Source organism: Ornithorhynchus anatinus, chromosome 2 (genome assembly GCF_004115215.2).
Source record: "Ornithorhynchus anatinus isolate Pmale09 chromosome 2, mOrnAna1.pri.v4, whole genome shotgun sequence".
Taxonomy (NCBI): Eukaryota; Metazoa; Chordata; class Mammalia; order Monotremata; family Ornithorhynchidae; genus Ornithorhynchus; species Ornithorhynchus anatinus.
The window spans coordinates 47,187,693-47,210,042 of NC_041729.1; the positions used below are offsets into that span (position 1 = coordinate 47,187,693).

At 55.7% G+C, this 22,350-nt stretch overlaps 1 protein-coding gene across 2 annotated transcripts; it reads left to right on the plus strand.

The window, feature by feature from the left end:
• The first annotated feature begins 115 nt into the window (after positions 1 to 115).
• On the plus strand, positions 116 to 22,008 carry KNOP1 (lysine rich nucleolar protein 1). Of its 2 annotated transcripts, XM_029054178.1 has the most exons (6): positions 116 to 217; positions 9,988 to 11,015; positions 15,093 to 15,161; positions 16,047 to 16,187; positions 16,793 to 16,873; positions 21,565 to 22,008. In XM_029054178.1, exons 2-6 carry the CDS (start codon positions 9,990 to 9,992, stop codon positions 21,880 to 21,882), a joined length of 1,635 nt encoding a protein of 544 aa, XP_028910011.1. In that variant the 5' UTR covers positions 116 to 217; positions 9,988 to 9,989; the 3' UTR covers positions 21,883 to 22,008. The 2 variants fall into 2 exon arrangements, with proteins under 2 accessions (XP_028910011.1, XP_028910018.1); XM_029054185.1 differs by lacking the exon at positions 16,047 to 16,187.
• Positions 22,009 to 22,350: the final 342 nt, after the last annotated feature.

A 22,350-nucleotide genomic window follows, 5' to 3' on the forward strand; every position in this document is an offset into this window, starting at 1 on the left:
CGGGGGTGGCGAGCGCGCCGGCGCCGTGACCCGGAAGTGCTCCCGGGGCTCCCCCTTCCCCCCCCCCTCCCTCCCTCCCCCCGCCCCGGCGGGTTTCGCTTCCGGGTGGCGGCGGGGGCCCCGCGGCACGTGGGCGGGCGGGGGTCGGGCCGGAGCCCCCCCCACCCCGCCTCGCCGACGGACGCAGCGACCGACTCCGGCCACGCCGAGCGACCCAGTGAGTGACCGGCCTTCGCCTCCGGCCGCACGGGGACCCAGCAGGGAGACTTCACACGCACCCCCACCCCACCCCCCCCCCCCCGCACTCATTCATTCATTCAGTCGGATTTATGGGGCGCTTACTATGTGCCGAGCACTGGGCCGAGCGCTCCGAAGGCGCACTTGGGCCCCACGGAGAGACCGGTCCTGCCCCTTGAAGGGCTCCGGGGGGGAGACCCAAACAGGCCTCGCTGCCCTCAAGGTCGACAGAATCGTCGATTTCTGCCCATCATGAATACGGTTCGTTCAGGCAGTCGGATTTATGGAGCGCTGACTAGGTGCGGAGCGCTGGGCTGAGCGCTTGGAAGGGACAGTTGGGCCCCAGAGAGAGAGACCGGTCCTGCCCCATGAAGGGCTCACGGGCTAAAGGGGGGGAGACACAAGTAGACAGGCCTCGCTGCCCTCAAGATCAATAGAATCGTCGATTTCTGCCCATCATGAATACGGTTCGTTCAGGCAGTCGGATTTATGGAGCGCTGACTAGGTGCGGAGCGCTGGGCTGAGCGCTTGGAAGGGACAGTTGGGCCCCAGAGAGAGACCGGTCCTGCCCCATGAAGGGCTCACGGGCTAAAAGGGGGAAACAGACAGGGAAACAAGTAGAGAGGGCTGAATACCATCCAGATAAATAGAATCATAGATAGATAGATAGATAGACATTAGTACAGTCATTCATTCAGTGGTATTTATGGAGCGCTTACTGGGTGCGGAGCACTGGACGAAGCACTCGGAAGGGACAGTTGGACCCCAGAGAGAGACCGGTCCTGCCCCATGAAGGGCTCACGGGCTAAAAGGGGGAAACAGACAGGGAAACAAGTAGAGAGGGCTGAATACCATCCAGATAAATAGAATCATAGATAGATAGATAGATAGATAGATAGATAGATAGATAGATAGATAGATAGACATTAGTACAGTCATTCATTCAGTGGTATTTATGGAGCGCTTACTGGGTGCGGAGCACTGGACGAAGCACTCGGAAGGGACAGTTGGACCCCAGAGAGGGACCGGTCCTGCCCCATGAAGGGCTCACGGGCTAAAAGGGGGAAACAGACAGGGAAACAAGTAGAGAGGGCTGAATACCATCCAGATAAATAGACAGATAGATAGATAGACATTAGTACAGTCATTCATTCAGTGGTATTTATGGAGCGCTTACTGGGTGCGGAGCACTGGACGAAGCACTCGGAAGGGACAGTTGGACCCCAGAGAGAGACCGGTCCTGCCCCATGAAGGGCTCACGGTCTAAAAGGGGGAAACAGACAGGGAAACAAGTAGAGAGGGCTGAATACCATCCAGATAAATAGAATCATAGATAGATAGATAGATAGATAGATAGATACACATTAGTACAGTCATTCATTCAGTGGTATTTATGGAGCGCTTACTGGGTGCGGAGCACTGGACGAAGCACTCGGAAGGGACAGTTGGACCCCGGAGAGAGAAAAATCCCTGCCCAACGACGGGCTCACGGTCTAACGGGGGAGACAGCAACACAAGTAGACAGGACTCGCTCCCATAAAGATAAATAGAATCATAGATCTCTGCACATCATTAATGAAGTCATTCAGTCGTATTTATGGAGCGCTTACTGGGTGCGGAGCACTGGACGAAGCACTCGGAAGGGACAGTTGGGCCCCGGAGAGAGAAAATCCCTGCCCAACGACGGGCTCACGGTCTAACGGGGGAGACAGCAACACAAGTAGACAGGCCTCGCTCCCATAAAGATAAATAGAATCATAGGTATCCGCACATCATTAATGAAGTCATTCAGTCGTATTTATGGAGTGCTTACTGGGTGCGGAGCACTGGACGAAGCGCTTGGAAGGTCCATTTGGGCCCCAGAGAGACACAATCTCTGACCAACATCGGGCTCTCGATCTCAAAGGGGGAGACAGACAGCAACACAAGTAGACAGGCCTCGCTACCATCAAGATCAATAGAATCATAGATTTCTGCACATCATTAATACAAGCATTCATTCAGTCGTATTCATGGAGCGCTGACTTTGTGCGGAGCGCTGGGCTGAGCGCTTGGAAGGGACAGTTGGGCCCCAGAGAGAGACCGGCCCTGCCCCATGAAGGGCTCACGGTCTAAAAGGGGGAAGCGGACAGGGAAACAAGTAGAAAGGACTAAATACCATCAAGATAAATAGGCTCATAGATAGATATACACGTTAGTACAGTTATTCATTCAGTGGTATTTATGGAGCGCTGACTGTGTGCGGAGCACTGGACGAAGCGATTGGAAGGTCCAGTTGGGCCCCAGAGAGAGACAATCTCTGACCAACATCGGGCTCTCGATCTAAAAGGGGGAGACAGACAGCAACACAAGTAGACAGGCCTCGCTACCATCAAGATCAATAGAATTGTAGATTTCTGCACATCATTAATACAATCATTCATTCAGTCGTATTTATGGAGCGCTGACTGGGTGCAGAGCACTGGGCTGAGCGCTTGGAAGGGACCACTGGGCCCCAGATCTAGACCATCCCTGCCCCATGAAGGGCTCACGGTCTAAAGGGGGGGAGACAGACACAACACAAGTAGACAGGCCTCGCTACCATCAAGATCAATAGAATCACAGATATCTGCACATCATTAAGACATTCATTCGGTCGTATTTATGGAGCACTGACTGTGCGGAGCACTGGACGAAGCACTTGGAAGGTCCAGTTGGGCCCCAGAGAGAGACCGTCTCTGACCAACATCGGGCTCTCGGTCTAAAAGGGGGAGACAGGCGGCGACACAAGTAGACGGGCCTCGCTACCATCGAGATCGATAGAATCACGGATATCTGCACGTCATTAATACAATCATTCAGTCGTATTTATGGAGGGCCGACTGGGTGCGGAGCACTGGGCTGAGCGCTTGGAAGGGACAGTTGGGCCCCAGAGAGAGACCGCCCCTGCCCCACGACGGGCTCACAGGCTAAAAGGGGGAGACGGACAACAACACAAGTAGACAGGCCTCGCTACCATCGAGATCGATAGAATCGTAGATTTCTGCACATCATTAATACAATCATGCAGTCGTATTTATGGAGCGCCGACTGGGTGCGGAGCACTGGGCTGAGCGCTTGGAAGGGACAGTTGGGCCCCAGAGAGAGACCGTCTCTGACCAACATCGAGCTCACGGTCTAAAAGGGGGAGACGGACGGCGACACAAGTAGACGGGCCTCGCTACCATCAAGATCAATAGAATCGTAGATTTCTGCACATCAATAGTACAGTCATTCATTCAGTCGTATTTATGGAGCGCTGACTGTGGGCGGAGCACTGGGCTGAGCGCTTGGAAGCTACAGTTGGGCCACAGACAGAGACCGTCTCTGCCCCATGACGGGGTCACGGTCTAAAGGGGGGAGACAGCGACACAAGTAGACGGGCCTCACTACCATCAAGATAAATAGAATCGTAGATTTCTGCACATCATTAATACACATCATTAATACAATCATTCAGTCGTTTTTATGGAGCGCTGACTGTGCGGAGCACTGGGCTGGGCGCTTGGAAGGGACAGTTGGGCCAGAGAGAGACCGTCCCTGCCCCCACGACGGGCTCACGGTCTAAAGGGGGGAGACGGACAGCGACACAAGTAGGCAGGCATTCATTCAGTCGAATTTATTGAGCACTTAGTGTGTGCGGAGCACTGGACTGAACGCTTGGAAGGGACAGTTGGGCCACACAGAGAGAAGATCCCTGCCCAGCAACGGGCTCACGGTCTAACGGGGAGACAGACAGGGAAACAAGTAGACAGGCCTCACTACCATCAAGATCGATAGAATCGTAGATCTCTGCGCATCATTAATACAGTCATTCATTCAAACGTATTTATTGAGCGCTGACTATGTGCAGAGCACTGGACGAAGCACTCGGAAGGGACAGTTGGGCCCCGGAGAGAGAAGATCCCCGCCCAACGACGGGCTCACGGTCGAACAGGGGAGACAGACAGCGACACAAGTAGTCAGGCCTCACTACCATCAAGATAAAGAGAATCATAGATATCTGCACATCATTAATAAAATCATTCATTCGATCGTATTGACGGAGCGCCGACTGTGTGCAGAGCACTGGACTGAGCGCTCGGAAGGGACAGTTGGGCCCCGGAGAGAGAAAATCCCCGCCCAACGACGGGCTCACGGTCGAGCAGGGGAGACAGCGACACAAGTAGTCAGGCCTCACTACCATCAAGATAAAGAGAATCATAGATATCTGCACATCATTAATAAAATCATTCGATCGTATTTATGGAGCGCCGACTGTGTGCAGAGCACTGGACTGAGCGCTCGGAAGGGACAGTTGGGCCACAGAGAGAGACCGTCCCTGCCCAGGAAAGGGCTCACATTTTAAAACTCCCTCCTTCCCCGGGAGTCAGCACGTTCATTCACTCATTCACTCCTTCATTCGTTCACTCGTCTCTACTGAGCGCTTACTGCCTGCCGAGCACGGTCCCGAGCGCTTGGGAGAGGACTGTCCTTATCTCTTATCGAATTGTACCGTCCAAGCGCTTAGTCCAGTGCTCTGCACAGTGTAAGCGCTCAATAAATACGACTGAATGAATGACAGTACAGCGATAGGCAGGGACAACCCCTGACAGCCACCACGAGTTCAGGGTCTAGAGGGAGGGGAGGTAGGTGTCAGGACACAGAAATCAAATGACAGTTACATAGCTGAGGACTGTGGGGTGGGGAGAAGAGCAAAGGGAGCAAGTCAAGGCGACCGAGGAGGGAGTGGGAGATGAGGAAAAGCCGGGTTTAGGCTGGGAAGGCCTCTTGGAGGAGGTGGCCCGTCAGGCTTGGAAGGGGGTGGATGTTGGAGTAGATTTGGGGAAGGCTTCTTGGAGGAGGGAGCAGCAGTTGGGTGTGAAGAAATGTTTTGCTGTCTCCCCGTTTAGACTGAGAACCCGTTGTGGGGCAGTGATTATCTCTATCTGTTGCCCAGTTGTCCCTTCCAGGCGCCTAGTACAGTGCTCTGCACACAGTAAGCGCCCAGTAAATACGATTGAATGAATGAAAACGGGCTCAGTAGCCCCCCTAGAAGGCCATAGCGACAGCAAGGCCTCGGGCTTAGGAGTGGTAGGTTAGGCCCCAACGTTGTGCTGAACGGTGGCCTGGCCCGATCTCGTCCATCCCTTTCCCGCAAGACTGAGATCCCACTCCCCGTGTAAAGGCCGACGGCCTTCCACACCCCAAATCCGGCCCCGGAGGAAACGGCCCGGAGGATTTGTGGACCCACGCTGAGCAGCACCATGTGGTCGCTTCGATTTGCTCTGTGTCCCCGGAGCGCTTTAAGAGTACCCCTTCTAGGCTGAGTTCAATCAGTGGTATTTATTGAATATTTGCCCTGTCCAGAGCGCTAAATTCAGCGCAGCTCCCTCTCCCCCAAGGGCAGAATAATAGTAATAATAGTGTATTTGTTCAGCTGTTCCAAATGCTGGGGTAGATACAATATCATCAGGTTGGACACAGTGCTTACCCCACATGGGGCTCAAAGTCTTTATCCTCATTTTATAGAAGACGTAACTGAGGTGCCGCGAAGTGAAGTCTCTTGCCCGCGGTCCCACAGCGGACAGGTGGTGGAGCCGGGATTAGAACCCAGGTCCTTCTGACTCCCGGGCCACGTTCCCTGCCCACAACAAGCCTACGGTCTAGGGGGAAGAGACGCACAGTAAAAGAAACGAGTAGAAATCAGTAAGCAAGACGATCCCTGGAAGCGTAGGGTACGGAGGTGTCCTTGACCCTCTAGGCTGAAAAGTTTTAGGGGCAGGGAGGGTGTTTGCTGGTTCTGTTTTCTCTCCCAAGTGCTTAGTACAGGGCACTGCGCAGAATAAGTTCTCAGTAAACACCTCTGCGGGCGGGGAATGTCTGTTTACTGTTATATTGTACCCTCCCAAACGCTTAGCACAGCGCTCTGCACTCCATCAAGGCTCAATAAATACGATCGAATGAATATCGGCGATTGAACCCTCCAGACAGGGGGACCCCAGAGGGATCGTGGAACCCGACGGGAAGCGGCCAAGACTGGTATTCCCTCATTCTCCATTCGGTTGTGTGTAGTAAGCGCTTACTGTGTGCAGAGCACTATACTAAGTGCCCGGGAAAGTACGGTAAAACAATAAAGAGCCACAGTCCCCGCCCGTAACGCGTTTACAATCTGGGGGGGGGGGGGGGGCGAGGAAGCAGGTGAGGTGAGGTTGAGGAGGGTCAACAGCCTGCTCTGCCCGAGTTTCAGGTGGCCGGGGGATGCGGCAAGCTTCCCTAGGCCTGGGGACAAGACAAGCGGTAGTGAGGTAAAGGCATTCTTAAGCTCTTCGACTCTACCAAGCGATGGGGAAATTTAAGGATATCAATAATAATAACGGTGGTATTCGGTGTTCACTTCGTGCCAGGTACTGTCCTAGGGGCTGGCGTGCGTACGGGCAAATCAGGTCGGACACAGGCTCCGACCCCATTTTTCCGATGAGGTAACTGAGGCCCAGAGGTCACACAGCAGGCAGGTGGCAGAGCTGGGATCAGAACCCATGACCTTGCGACTCCCGGGCCCGTGCTCTCTCCGCTAGGCCGGTGATACCTGGCCCACCCGATCGGAGGGAAGTGGAAGGAGAGACGCTCAGGAAGAGAGAGTAACAGGTCAACGGCAGTGGGGATAATGGCCTCTGTGAGGCATTTACCGTGTGCCAAGCCCTGGGGGAGAAACTAAATAATCAGGTGAGATAAGGTTCCTGTTCCACACGGGATTCCTAGGCTATAGGGGAATAGCAATATTAAGCTGAGCGGTTCAGTCCTGCCAGGAGGGAATTCGACCCCGGGCCGGACCTTCCTCTGTCCGAACCTCCGCAACCTTCCGAAAATCCTAAGGGGATCCGGCGGCTTCTGCCCGTCCATTGCTCTTGGGGAGAATGGGGCTACCCCTGAGCGAAGGAGTGGCAAGTATTAATAATAGTGACTGTATTTAAGTGCTTACTGTGTACCAAGCACCGTACCAAGTGGTGGGTTAGAGATAGGATAACCAGATGAGACGCGGACCTCGACCTGCCCAGGTGCTCACAGTCCGAGGGAGGCGGGAATCAGTTCATCGTATTTATTCGTTCAGTTGCATTTCTTGAGTGCGTACTTTGTGCAGAGCACTGTACTAAGAGCTTGGGAGAGTACAGTGCAACAGTATAACAGTGTCCACCGTCTAAAGTAATTCAGGGAGGGCCCGGTGGAAATGATGAAATGAACCTAGAAACATTTAATACACACGGCCCCTCCCCACAGCCTACGGGCACAAGGACAGGGCTGAGGGTCAGCAGGGCCGCTAGACAATAAACTCCTCGAGGGGCGGGATCGTCTTTAATAAATCTTGTTCTCCCAAACGGTGCGGTGCTTGGCACCGGGTTTGCACTCGATAGATCCCGTTGATTGAGACCAGTGGCCCGCCGCGGGACCTCGGGCAAGACCCTTAACTTCTGGACCTCAGTTCCCTCATCTGTAAAATAATGCTAAAATAGATTCTGGTAGCCGTGTGGAACAGGAACTTTGTCCGTACCGACAGCTTCGTGTCCACCCCAGCTCTTAGCACACAGTTCTTAAAGGCCAGAATGATTATTTTCACCAAAGTCTGGGTTTTTGAGGTAACCCAGTGTTTACCTGCCGAGCCGTTTCGGCCTCCCGAGGTGGACCGGTGTAAAAGGAGGAGAGGATGGCTCGGGCACCGTCATCCGTGCCGAGTCCACCGTGCAGGGGTAGCTAAGGTGGCCGGCCAAATCCTGGCCACCTGGAAAACCAAAGGCACGGCTTTGCCACTTTATAAAACCCTGGGGCGCCCATGCCAGGATGACTCTCGGCCATTTTGGTCAGCACGTTGCCTTAGAGCCGGGAAAGGACCGGAGATGGCAAGCACGACGACCAGGAGGTTGGAAAGTTTCGGGAGGAGGTTGGACTGAGGAGGGCCACGTGGTAAGGTAGAGGGAAGATAGGGCGGCCTCAAAGCTTGCAGGTCACCGTTGGTTTGTTTCTCGCAGTAAGCAGTGACCATCTGGAATTTGTTTCCAAAGCAGTTGGAGAACCCAGAGGAGTCCGAGGGAGAGGTTGAGGTTGTTGGATGTCCGTTCCAAAGCATTAGGATGAGTGAATGTCAAGGGGAGTAGCCATCCCACGCTTCCTCCAAGCATCCCGTTACCCCTACTGGAGACAGAATGGGGGGCTGGATGGACCAGTGGTCTAAAAGTAATAATGATGTTCACTAAACACTTACTGGGTGCTAAGCGTATTAAAATGGAGGTAAAATAATCTTACTGAGCACTTGCGATATGCAGAGCACTATGCTAAGTGCTTGGGAGAGTACAGTAGACCAGAGTTGGTAGATATGTTCCCTGCCCACAAAGAGCTTCCAGGTACATCGGGCATAGACTCTGGCCCATATGGGGCTCAGTCTAAGAGGGAAGGAGAGTAGGAATCTTCTCTTCATTTTACAGATGAGAAAACTGAGACACAGAGAGGTTAAATGACTTGTCCGAGGTCACACAGCAGGCGGCCAGGGGTAGTGGGGGAAGCAAAACTTGGATCCCCTGACTCCGGCCCCATGCTTTTTCCAGTCACACCACACTCAGCGATCATATCTCCTATGCCTAGAATGGAACGGGGAAAGACATTTTTAAATTTGAGGCAGGAGAGTGCAAATTTCAGACTAGAAGCTCATCCTGGGCAGGGAACGTGTCTACCCCATTGTCGTGAGCCCCCCCCCCCAAGTTCGTACTAACCAGGACCTTCCTGAACGGAAGAGCCTTGGTGATAGGTAATAGATACCTCTGATCAGCAGATTTCCTCTGCAAAGTTTTTAACTTAGCTTTACTAACATGTTAGGCAGTGACACAGACACACTCCACTAAGGGTCCAATACCAGTCCGCTGGACAAGGGATCCCGTTCTGCCGACGTTTCTTCTTTCTGCTCCCAAGTGCTGCTGTCCTGCTCGCTTCCTCGGTCCTTGCTACTCCTGCTCCAGGTGCTTCCCTTCTTCTCCGGCTGCTTCCGCCTGGGCCTCCTCTTGCTTCGAGACGAGCGCCTTTTATCTGCTTTGGGCATCGCAGGTGTGGCTCGACGTGGCAGTCATCGATTGGTCCAGGCCCGTTACCGGTAGAGCAGGGAGAGAAGGCCGCGCTCCCCTCCGTGCTCCGTCCCCACGGGCCAACAGTCACCTGCTTCAGGTCGAGCCCGTCAGGGCCTTCACAGAGTCTCTTCCTTGTTGTTGGAGGGATCCCAGACAGACACTAATTAAGGCAGCTCACGGTGGGCTCGCCACACGCTTCTCTTATATTGTACTCTCTCTCGAGTGCTGTGCTCCGCGCAGAGTAAGTGCTCGAAAAATACCACCGATGGACCAGATAGAATTTGCGAGGCCACCTATATTTAGAACACTTAGTTGCCAGGCTGTTGTAGTTTTATTAGCTGTTGTGTCTCCTTCACAGAGCGTTTTCGTGGGTTTACCCCCGAGGTTGGGCGGTAGATAAGAGGATGACCAGAGACGCCGAAGTCTTTTAGCCGCCGAGGCTGGTAAGGCAGGGGTGTCGGCTTCCTCCTTTGCCAACCTAACCCCACGGATCCAGGGTTTAGGACAGTGCTCTGCTCACAGTAAGCGCTCGGTAAATGCTGTTAGGGTCACCCCAGCCCCTTCCCGGCCCTCCCGTAGTTGGCAGAGGTCTTATTTATCCGGGGACCAGACCCGTGAAGTAATTTGCCCATCTGCATTTCAGGGATGATCGCCAAGGCCAATAAGTTGGACGTTCGCGAGGTGATCCCGGAGACTAAGAAGAAGAAGAAGGCAAAAGCAGCCGAAGGCCAAAGCGTGACCGTGCCAGAGGATGATGCGAGGGCAGGGGTCTCGGGGGAGAACAGCAGATCGGCCGGGAAGAATCACGTGGCCCCGGACGGGGTCCCTCAGTTGCTCGGCGTGAAAAAGAAAAAGAAGAAAGCCAAAGCGGCCGACTCCCAAGCCGTGATGGTCACTGACGGGGACTCGGAGCCCGAGACGCCTCAGGTTCCTAAGTCTGTGGGAAAGAACCGCGCCTCCGAGGACGTGCCCCCCAAGCCGGCCGTGACCCCCGACGAGGAGGAGAAGAAGAAGAAGAAAAAGAAGAAGAAGAAGAAGAAAAAAAAGAAGAGGAAGGGGGTGCCGGACGGGACAGAAACGGATTTGCCCAACCCCGCGGCATGGGCAGAGGCCAGCGTCGATGCCCGGTCGGGGGAGGAGGCGGACGAGAGATCCCAACGGCGAAAGCGAAAGCATAAGAAGCAAGGCAAGGACGCCGTCTTCCCAGCTGGTGACCCCCAGGCCGGGCTCGCCGGGGAGTCTGGGCCGGACCCAGGAGAGGGTGAGGGGGACCGGCCCGATGCGGGGGGCGAGGCCCGCAGAGGCCTCAAGAGGACGCCCGGCCGACTCGGGGAGTCTGAAGACGGGGAGCCGATCCCCAAGAAGAAGAAAAAGAAGAAGAAGAGGACCACCCAGCACGAGGAAGAGACGGAAGGAGCAGCCGGGGACCGGGACAGTCTGGTGGCGGTGCCCCGACACGGAGAGGACTGCCAGAGAAAAGACGGCAAGAAGAAGAAGAAGGCCAAGCTGACGCTGGTGGGCGGCAGGCTGGTGGAGGTTGCCGCTGAGCGGCCGGACAGGGAGGGGAAGAAACAGAAGAAGAGGCCGGTGACGGAGCGCTCCGCCGAGGAACCGGCTCAGAAACAGACGACGCATGAAAAAGCAGCCGTAGAGCCGCAAGGCCCGGAAACGGTGAGCGTGCCGCCGGGGAGCGGGCGGGCCCAACCTCCCCCGGGGCTGGCCGACGTCTGAGCTCAGGGGCCTCTCCTTGCTCGTACGGCCGTTGGTAGACCCGTTCCCTCCCCGGAACGAGCTTCCGGTCTAGATGGGGAGGAAGACATTAATGGAAATCAATTATGGGTACGTCCGTGAGTGCCGTGGGGCCGGGGGAGGGGTGAATAAAGGGTGATTCTTCTGTGACTAAAGAGCAATTGAAAGAGAAAGGGATCGAGAGTCCCCCCAGCCTTTGGGTGGGGGCCGAGGACGGAACCTCGGAAGTCTCGGCAACCCTGATTTTTAGTCCCCGCCGTGTCCCGTGACAGTGCACGCTCTTCAGATGGCATTAGCCACTGGGCGGGCATCTCCAGAAATCCCTCCTGCCGGCCCTCCTTACTCGGGAGGCCTCCGTCCCGCCCTTTAAATACGCGGAGAGTGTCTGGTGTCGGGCCCCCGACCCTCCCCGGCTCCGCTCGGGAGCCAGCTGAGTTGGGCGGGACGAGGCCAGAGTGGAGACAGAGAGAGGTGCGGCGTGATGCCTTTGGGGAGGAGAAGTTGGAGGAAGTTGAGAGATGCCAAGGAGGGGAAAAGGGACTGTTGGTAGCCTCCAGTGTCAGCAGGCAAGGTGGAGACTTGACTTCCTGTTCTTGTGCGTTTAGCGGGAGTCTCCCGGTAGATAGAGCCCAGAACTTTGGGATGCCAGTGAAGCTACAGCCGGAGCAGCCTGCCCAGGCATCCAGTAGAGACCCTGGGCAAGTCACTTCACTTCTCTGGGCCTCAGTCACCTCATCTGTAAAATGGGGATGAAGACGGTGAGCCCCACGTGGGACAACCTCATTACCTTGTACCTACCCCAGCGCTTAGACCAGTGCTCGGCAGAGAGTAAGCGCTTAACAGATACCGTAATTCTTAATTATTATTATTAGAGAGCCGTGGCCTCACCGGAGTGGGGCTCTTTTGCACCAGCCCCCGCTGTCGTTGATTTCCGTGAAATAAGTCGAATCCCAGCTCTGCCGTGTTCCTGCCGTGTGACCTTGGGCAAGTCCCTTCGCTTCTCTGAGGCTCAGTTACCTCATCTGTAAATTGGGGGTCAAGACTGTGAGCCCCATGTGGGACAAGGGCTGTGTCCAACCCGATGACCTTAGATCAGTTCCTGGCACATAGTGCTTAACAGTTGCCATTATTATTATTATTATTATTATTATTAACCGGCCCAGGTCGGGAACTGCCTGGCCTGGGCTGGGGGCAGGGAGGGTCGCTGGTGGTGACCGTCTGGGTTGCCGTGCAGTGTGACGCTGGCTCGGGAACCAGCTTTCCTCTGGAAGGGCAGGTGGTGGCGAAGGGAGTTCGGGTGCCCTCAGATGACCCGTCAAGTGGCCGGCTAATGGGTTGAGTGGTTCTGAGCCAAGTCCCACTGCTCTCCCCCGCCACACCCCGTCGGGAAAGTGGGGACAGTGCCACGGAGCGGTTTTTCTGTCTCCTGGGGATGTCGGCATGAGGACTGAAGAGGTCACGCGCGAAAGGCCAGTTGATGGGAAGGCTCAGCGTAAGCACCTCCGGGCACGCGGTCAAGCGAGTGCTTCTTCCCTCCCGTCCCCTCCCGTCTCTCCCCACCTTCCCACCGCGACGCCCTCCGCTCCGGCGAACCGCCGTCAAGAGCTCTGTGCAGCTGCCGAGGGTCGGTGCGAGCCGGGTGCCCCTCCGGGATTCACCAGGCGGATTGCAGACTCACGCTTTTGTGGCCTCGCCTCGCACGGGTGACATTTTTTTCTTTCCCTCTCGACCTCGCCGCGAGGACGGGCTGGCTTTCTTGCCCGGATGAGTTTGCTAATTAAGTCAGCGGCACGGGGGCGCCGAGTCAGCCCGCCGTTATTTTGAGTCGTGCTGGGAGGCGGCCGCTGGTCGAGGCGAGGAAAGGCGGGAGACTCCTCCCCACTCCCCTGCCTCTCTGTGATAATAAATAATAACGGTGCTAATAGAGCTTACTATGTGCAAAGCACTGTTCTAAGCGCTCGGGGGGGGGGGTACAAGGTGATCAGGTTGTCCCATGTGGGGCTCACAGTCTTCATCGCCATTTTACAGATGAGGTAACTGAGGCACAGAGAAGTGAAGTGACTCGCCCAAAGTCACACAGCTGACAAGTGGTGGAGGCGGGATTAGAACCCATGACCTCTGACTCCCAAGCCCGGGCTTTTCCCACTGAGCCACGCTGATGGATGTGCCCGAGCGGCAGCGGGGAGAGGGAGGAGGACCAAGAGACGGCACGGCTCCCCGGCCACTGCCCACGCCTCGAGGGTGTGGGTGCACGTGGGCGCACGCGTGTGCCAAACTACGCGATCCCACTGGGAGGGGTCGGGAAGTTAGGAGGATTTGCCGCCGTGGTCGTGAAGGACCCGCTGGGTGCTTGGATGATGAGGGTTAGTTTTAGGCCAGACGGGGAAAGGGTCCGACTGAGGCCCAGCCCGTCCGTCCCCATCTCCCATCCCTGGCGAGACCGGGAAATCCTCCTCATGGCGGTCAGACGGCGTGTTTGGGAAGAGCCATTCATTCCCTCGTATTTCCTGAGCGCTCGCTGTGTGCAGAGCACTGGACTAAGCGCTTGGAAAGTACAATCCGGTAACAGAGACGGTCCCTACCCAGCGACGGGCTCAAAGTCTAGAAGGGGGAGACAGACATCAGAACAAAACAAGTAGGCATCGACAGCAGCAAAATAGATCAATAGAATTACAGCTATCTACACATCATTAATAAAATACATAGAATAATAAATATGTACAAATATACACAAGTGCAATGGGGCGGGGAAAGGGGGAGAGCAGACGGAGGGGAGTCGGGGCGATGGGGAGGGGAGGAGGAGCAGAGGAAAATTGGACCCCAGGATAGCCACTCCCATCTAAGAGTCGGGGGAACAGAGTCCCCAGGCTCACTTTCCTCCAGGCGGCTTGGGCGTGAGGTCCGGGGCCGGTTTAGCCAGTTGTCTGACCCTTTCCTGGGCTTCCAAAAAAGAAGCCCCCCGAAATTCACCGGAGAGCCGCGTCGTGGGAACCCTTTTCGGAGATTCCAAGATTTGTGCCCGCCCTAAAAGAGCCCCCATCCGAAGACTGGCACTCCGAGGGTTAACCCGCAAGCTGAGCCAAGCTGGGGTTTGAGTTTGAGGTGGTTCCTTAGTGGAAATGAAAAGCGACGGGACCGGGCCACCTCCAGGAGAACCGCGGCCGCCTCTTTCTCTAGTCACGGAAAGGATCTTGACGGAGAACTGCCTCTTCCGGCCCCGGGGCACTGCCCTCCTTCCCCTCACTCCTTCAGGGCTCCTCTCCCTCAAGGCCGGGAGCTTTCCACAGGCCAAAGAAGAGAAATCTCCCGTGATCCAGCGGTGTTAATGCCAAGGGCTGCCGACCTAAGCTCTCCGACGTGCTTTATTTCACGCTTGGAGCAGTGACAGAGGTCAGCCTGGCTCCTCCCCCAAAATTTCGGCAACAACACGCACGGTTTCATGGCCTAGCTCTCTGGGTGACTCCTAGCCCCTTTCCTCTCGTGGCTCTTTTCCATCTGTAGCCTCCGTGAGCTCTGTGTGGCCGGGAACCGTGTCCGATCTGTGTCGGAGCCACCCCGGGGCTTAGCGCGCGCTTAGCGTAGAGTCGGTTCTTAACGAGTACCGCGGTCGGAGTGATTGTTATTGTTCTTGCTTAGTCGGAGGCCTTTGGGGCTCCTACCCGGTGTTCCCTCTGGACCGGACCCTATTTATTGCCATTGTTCTCGTCTGTCCGTCTCCCCCGATTAGACTGTAAACCCGTCAAAGGGCAGGGACCGTCTCTATCTGTTACCGATTTGTACATTCCAAGCGCTTAGTACAGTGCTCTGCACACAGTAAGCGCTCAATAAGTACTATTGAATGAATGAATGAATGGTCCCACCCTCCTCCACCGCCTCAGGGTGCTCCCGACCAAGTGTCGGTTGGCGGGTGTTGGAGTGCTGGATGGGTGTGGAGCGGGTGGATTGGGGGAATCCCTTGGCATTTGAATTCACTCCAGAATTTCTCCTCCTACCATGCAGGAACAAGACAAAGACTTAGAAGTCATATCTGTGAAGAAAGGGAATGTGGACGAAACAAATATAGACACGGTACGGTAAATCGCATTCGTGGCTCGGGCTCTGGTTTTCTGGTGTGATGTTACGTGGCCGACCTGGAAGGTTTGGCCTCCCCTCCCCCCGCCCAAAATGTGAGGGAAATTTAACAGTAAGAAGAAGAATCGTGCTATCCGTTAAGCGCTTACGGCGTGCCAGGCGCTGTAGTAAGCACTGGGGTGGATACAGGCAAATGGGGTTGGGCACGGTCCCTGTCCCGCATGGGGTTCACAGTCTTAATCCCCCTTTTGCAGATGAGGGAACTGAGGCACAGAGAAGTGAAGCGATTTGCCCAAGGCCGCGCAGCAGACGGTGGTGGAGCCGGGATTAGAACCCGTGACCTGACTCCCAGACCCACGCTCTGTCCACTCCACCACGCTGGGCCCTGCGAACTGGCCTTCGTATCCCAAGCTCAGGGGGCTCGAGGCTAGAATGGAATCCGCCGGTGCTCGGGAAAGACCGGGTGCCTGACGGATTGCTCTTCGGTGCTGGTCATAGGGCCTTTGTCCGCGGTTGCCCGGAAAGCCCCGGGATTAGTTTAGTAATAGTAATAATTTTAATAATAATAATGGTGCCTGTTAAGGCCTTACTCTGGGCCAAACACCGTTCTAAGCGCTGGGGTAGATATAAGTTAATCAGGTTGGACACAGTCCCCGACCCACTTGAGGCTCGCGGACCAAGCGGGAGGGAGTAGGATTTAATCCCCATTTTCCAGATGAGTCAGCTGAGACCCAGAGAAGGGAAGTGACTTGCCCAAGGTCACGGGGCAGACACGTGGCAGAGCCGGGATCAGGACCCAGGTCCCCCGCCTCCCGGGCCCGTGCCCTCACCACCAGGCCACGTCGCCTCTCCGAAGCTCCTGATCATCGTTTCCGTTTCCAGGCCCGACTGCAGTCCCCGGGTGATTTCAGATGCCCTGGCGATAGCCCTCGTGCCACACGGGGAGATGGGCCCACGCGGTTCCAGGATGATAAGATGGCGATCCGAGGCTTGGGGGCCCGCGGGGCGGTCAGCTTGCCCCAGGTCAGAACCGTCATCCCGTGCTGGAGCAGAGAGCATAAACTCCCGCCTTGCCCAGGGCCCCCAGCCTCCTCTTCGTTTCCCCGGGGGAGCTGCCAGACCCCCGTGCGGTCGCTTGCGGGGGTGGCTCCCTTAGTCGATATCATCGTGTCCTCCTCCCCCATCGGAGCGTAGGCCCTGGTGGGTAGGGAACGTGGGCCGCTTCTGGTTTTACTTTCCCAAATGCTGAGTGCGGTGCACGACACCTAATAGGCACGCCGTAGATCCCACTCCTAGAGCCACTTGCACTGTTTACACCTTGTGCTCTGATTACTACGTTGAAGACTTCACTTTGCCGTTTCATAGAGTCTCTCCCGATCCCCGGGCAGTCCTTTAGGCCGTGATTTCCTTTCTCCGCTGCACGGGAGACCTTGCCTCTTCCTCACCGCCCCGTCTCTCCCCCCACCCCCCATGCCCTGAAGACCCTTCCCTCCTACCGGCGTCTCCCCTCCCCCCTCATTAGTACCATGTCGAGTCAGCTCTTTGGGCCCCGGACGTTCAGTGAAGCGGAACCTCTAAAATGGTGGTTTGTGTCTCCCGTTCTCCCCCTCCGTCCTTTCCCCGCTTAGGTCCGGCGAAAAGCCTTGCAGGAAGAGATCGACAGAGAATCCGGGAAGACCGAAGCCCTCGTCGCGGCGGACGCGGAACCCGTACGTTTGGGCCCGGCGCCGGCACGCTGGCCGTGCCCCTCTTCCCCTTTCCCCCTTCCCCCGCGGCACAGCCTCCTGCCTTCTCGTGGCAAATTGGAGGCGCTGCCGTCGGGCGGATTAACCCAGTCCTCGGAGGCGGCACAGGCACCGGGGTCTGCTCTGTGCTTTAATTCCCGTTATCCCTTCTTCTAAAGCAGGGTTTGCCACGCGGTCCCCCCTCCTCCTCTGCCTCAGAGAATTCATTCATTGATTCAATAGTATTTATTGAGCGCTTACTATGTGTAGAGCACTGTACAGAGCGCTTGGAATGTACAAATCGGTGACAGATAGAGACAGTCCCCGCCCTTTGACGGGCTTACAGGGAATTGACTAAGACATAGCAGTGGCCCAAAATGCCTCTTTTCTCATTCTTCAGCCATGGGACATTTGGGGCTAGAAAATGGTCCCAGCTCAAGTGTGCCCTAGAAGGACATTTGAAAGGCAGAAGGCAATGGAAAGCAGTCGGGGGCCTTGAGGAGCGGCACCGATTCGACATTTAGGCTTCAGCTCCTCATTTTCAAAGCACTGCTGGGACGGGAAGTCTCTGAGGCGGGCCGGAGGCGGCTCCGGGGACGAGGCACGGCGGTCGGGGACCCGTGCTGGTCGAAGGAGGTCGGTGGCTCGGTCGGGGCGGAGCGTGTGCTCTGACGTTGTTCCAGGCTCGGGGTCCCGGGGGTTACGGGAGAGGCGGGAGCGATAGGGCCCGGTGTCTCCCTCCCCCTTTCTCGTCAGTGCCACGGATCGACCTGAGCCTTAAATACCTCGCCTCCTTGCCCTTCTCTCTCGGTCCTTTGGTTCTCTCACACTGGCTCCCGGCAGGTGGGCAGCCGTGAGGACAGGCCCGACATCGGGGCTGTAAGTGATGGCCCGTGTAGGGCGTTACCTCTTTAGGGCCATCGTTGGCCCTCGGTCACGCCAGCCGCACTAGGGGCCGGGACAGGAAGGGGCAGCGGGGGAGGGTGGCTGGGCTCCGTGGCCTCGCCGTAGAGGCGAATATCCAACCGGGCCGTTCCAGATCTGAGCTTCGGGACGGGGGATCCCAGCCGGCCGGGAATCCGAGGGCCCCCCACCTCAACCTTATCCAGGTGGAGAGTGGCTCTCCCGCTGGACAGCAACGCTGAGCGCTCATTAGCCCACCTGGCAAAAGCAGCCCGAGAACACTGCCGTAAAAGCCCAATGCAGAATAACTACCAACGGTTAACTTCCAAAATCGTAGGGGCCTGAGGAGCTATAATTATTCGCGCCTCTGGGCTGCTGTTCCACAGAGCTCCTCCGCAGCGGCAAAGTGTGTCACACGTCATCTAGAGGCAGCTGCACCACCAGCCCGCTGTCGTGTTTCTTCCAAAGCCGAACCGGGAGGGAAAGTGGGGTTGGGGTGGTTCTTAAGGAGAGCTCCTAATGAATCCGAAATATTTCAAGGAGGGAGCGCAACTGCCCGATGAGCCAGGACCCTTCCCACTCCGGGTCGAGTTGCTCGCCGGGAGTCTTGCCGCCGGGCCTTCTTACCGCAGCGGCCTACGGTTTCCCCTCCCCTCTCCGAGAAAACGTTCCGATCCCATCTCCGCCGCTTGTCCGCTGCGTGACCTTGAGCAAATCGCTAGAATCGCGACTAATAATTAATTAGGGTACTTGCTGGGTGCTTACTATGTGGTGAGCACCGTTCTAAGCCCTGGGGTGGCTACAAGTTAAGCAGGTGGCCACAGGCTCCCCGTCCCACGTGGGGCCCACAGGCTTAATCCCCATTTTACAGATGGGGTTAGCCGAGACCCAGAGAAGTGAGACCCAGGTGTTGGTTAAGCGCTTACTATGTGCCAAGCACTAAGTGCTGGTTGCCCAAGGTCACACAGCGGACGTGTGGTGGTCAGGATTAGAACCCAGGTCCTTCCCGTTCCCAGGCCACTAAGCCGTGCTGCTTCTCAACTGCCGACTGAATTCTACCCTCCTCCCCAGTGCTTAGTTCAGTGCTTTGCCCGAAGTGCTCGATAAATGCGAAAATTGATTAAGATGATTGATTAAACCGATTGATTAAATTTAAATCGATTAAACTCATTAAAGAAATCGATTAAGATGGCCCCTCTATACGGTCATGGCCAAAGTCACAAGGCAGCAGGGCAGTGAGTGGCTCAGACAGGGTCAGCCCTTTGAGGACCTTCCCTTTCTGCTCACGGCCTGTCGGAGCCTCCGCGCACGGGGCTAAAACTCTACCAAAAACGAAACGAGACTCCGACCGCCCCTGAGCTGCCCGGGTCCTTCCACGGAAGGCGGGGCCGGCGACTTGGCGGCAGGCGGCCTGCTTTTCGAGTGTGCCGTCGAAAGCTCAAGTAGAAGTAATTTCAAGGGCGACGGCTCGCCCGCGGGTGCTGGGCCTCTGAATCTCCCTTCATCCGTGAGAGAGCGGGGCAGAAGTAAAGCCGGCTGGGTTTTCCCCAGTCCCTGAGGTTCAGAGTTCTCGAGTTTAAGAACATCTCTGTGTTCTTCAGTCAATCAGTTGGTATTTATCGAACACTTACTGCGTGCGGAGCACTGGACTAAACACGATATAACGGAACCGATAGAGCCCGCAGTGAGCTTCCAGGAGGACGGACGTGAATATAAGTTACGGACGTGTCCGTAAGTGCTGTGGGCCTGAGGAAGGGGCGGATGGGGAGGGGGCAGATTCGAGTGCAAGGGAGACGGGAGAAGTGGGAGAAGAGGAAACGTGGCCTCGGTTGGGGAAGGCGGCTTGGAGGAGCTGTGCCTTCAGTGAGGGTTTGACTGTGGGGAGAGGGATCGTCTGTGGTTGTGAAGAGGGAGGGCGATCCAGGCCAGAGGCAGGGCGCGGGCGAGAGGACGGTGGTGAGAGGGAGGAGACTGAGGAACAGTGAGTAAGTTGGCGTTAGAGGAGCTAAGGGGGCTGGCTGGGTTGTAGTGGGAAATCGGGGAGGTGAGGTAGGAGGAGGCAAGGCGATGGAGTGCTTTAAAGCCTAGGCTAAGGAGTTTCTGTGCGCAGAGGTGGCCGGGCAAGCCGCGCGGCCTTATGGAAAGAGGCTGGGCCCGGGAGTCGGAGGACCTCAGTTCTAATTCTGACTCCGCCACTCTTCTGCCGCCTGACCTTGGGCGACTCACGTGGCTTCTCTGTGCCTCAGTTACTCATCTGTAGATCGGGGATTAAAATTGTGAGCCCCGGGTCGGGCATGTACCGTCTCCAATCTGCTTGGCTTGTAATAATAATTATGGTACTTGTTAAGCGCTCACTGAGTGCCAGGCACCGTTCTAAGCACTAGGGTAGATACAAGTTAATCGGGTCGGACAACAGTCCCTGTCCCACGTGGGGCTCACGGTCTTTATCCCATTTTACAGATGAGGTAACTGAGGCCCAGAGAAGTTAAGTGACTTGCCCAAGGTCACAGAGCAGACATGTGGCAGAGCTAGGATTAGAACCCAGGACCTTCTGACTTCCAGGCCTGTGCGCTATCCACTAAAGCCATGCTGCTCCTCTCCTCTACCAAGTGCTTAGTACAGTGCCTGGCACATTCTAAGTTTTTAACAAATACCATCCAAAAAACACCCCCAAACTGGAGGTTCTTGAGGAGTGAGTGGACTGAACGGTTTTGTGGAGAAATGATCTGGGCAGCAGAGTGAAGTATGGACTGGAATGGGGAGAGACAGGATATAGGGAAGTCAGTAAGGAAACCAATGCAGTAATCCAAGTGGGATAGAACGAGAGATTCCCTCCCTTCTAGACCGGGGCAGGGATTGTCTCTCCTTATTGCTGAATTGTTCTTTCCCAGCGCTTAGTACAGTGCTCTGCATATAGCAAGCGCTCAATAAATACGATTGAATGAATGAATGAATGACTAATATGCTAGATTGAACAGGTAGGAAAAGACAAATTTTCGTGATGTTCTAAAGGTTGTACCGGTAGGATTTGGTGACGCTCAATACGTAGGTTGAGCGAGAGATGAGTCGAGGACAACGTCAAGGTTACAGGCCGGTGAGACGAAGGGTCATGTCGTCTACGGTGGCGGGAGCGGGGACGAGGGGAGGAGAGTGTCTGGGTGGGAAGATGAGCTCTGTTTTGGACACGTTCAAACTGAGGGGTCGGACGGGCAAGGAGAGTTGTCCTGAAGGCAGGAGGCAATGCAGAAAGGGAGGGAGATCAAGATTTAGAAGCCATCTGCGTAGAGATGGCAGTTGAAGCGATTCCAGCGAAGGAGTTCTCCAAGGAAGTGGGTGTAGATGGAGAATGGAAGAAGAGGGCCCAGAATTGAACACCGAGGGAGTCCTCCAATTAGGGGGTGGGAGGCAGAGGAGGAGCCCACTGAAGAGACAGAGAATGAATGGCCGGAAAGATAGGAGAACCAGGCTACGACAGAATCAGTGAAGCCAAGGTTGGATCATGTTTTCAGGAGAAGGGGGTGGTCACGGTATCTAAGGCGGCCGAGAGGACGCGGAGGATCAGGATGGAGTAGAGGCCGTCGGATTTGGCAAGAGGGAGATCACCGGTGACCTTCGAGAGGGAGTCTCTGTGGAGCGAAGGGGGCGGGAGCCAGATTGGTGGAGGTCAAGGAGAGAATTGGAGGAGAGGAGAGGATTCTCAACATCTTATATTCAAGGGTTGGAGGTGAGGCATATGGTGCGGGACCGAGAGAAATGATCCGTCTTCTCAACAGGCTACACGTTTTGGCCAGTGGGATACGGCAGCTTTCGACAATGCGGACCAGAAAATGAAATTCCTAAGACTGATGGGCGGTTTCAAGAAGTCTTCCCCTTCGCTCAGCCACTCCCCGGCCACAACGGCGGCGGCGAAGCCCAACATGGCTCTCAACAAGACGGGGGCAGAGTCGTTACGGCAGAATCTGCAGATGCAATTCGACAAGGCGCTGAGCTGGAAGCAGAGCCGCGGGATGGGACTGGGCTTTTCCACGGCTGCGAGGAAGACCTTTTTTATCGACAAGAGCGCATCCAAGTCGGTAAAATTTGAGTATTAAACGGGAATGTCTTGTCTGAAAATAGCCAAAGTGGTTTTACTTCTGTAATCTATGGACGGAAGTCAGTGGAGTTCATTTTATTTTTAATGAACAGGTGTCAATAAAATGATCTGATTGTGAAATAGATTTAGCGGGTTCGGAGGGGGTGCCTCTTTTGGAGATGATGTGCTGTGCTGAAATCAGTCTTTCCCCTGAGCGCTCGGGTGTGAGTAGGGGCCAGGTGTGGTCTTGTGTCGTGTGGAGTTACCCTTATTTAAGGGCATTAGAGGAACCACCCACAAAAAGGGGGGGGGGGGGGGGAGGGCGGTCTGCCCGTCAACCCATAGGAGCGCGTCCTAATGCGAGTAGTGCTCTTGGAAAGGGCGGGGGACAGAAGTACTGTGGGCCAAGATGGAACCTTTCAGTTATTATTGATGAAGCCGCTAGTGAAACAGTTGTATTTATATTTCTTCCTGGCAGCTGGAAGGG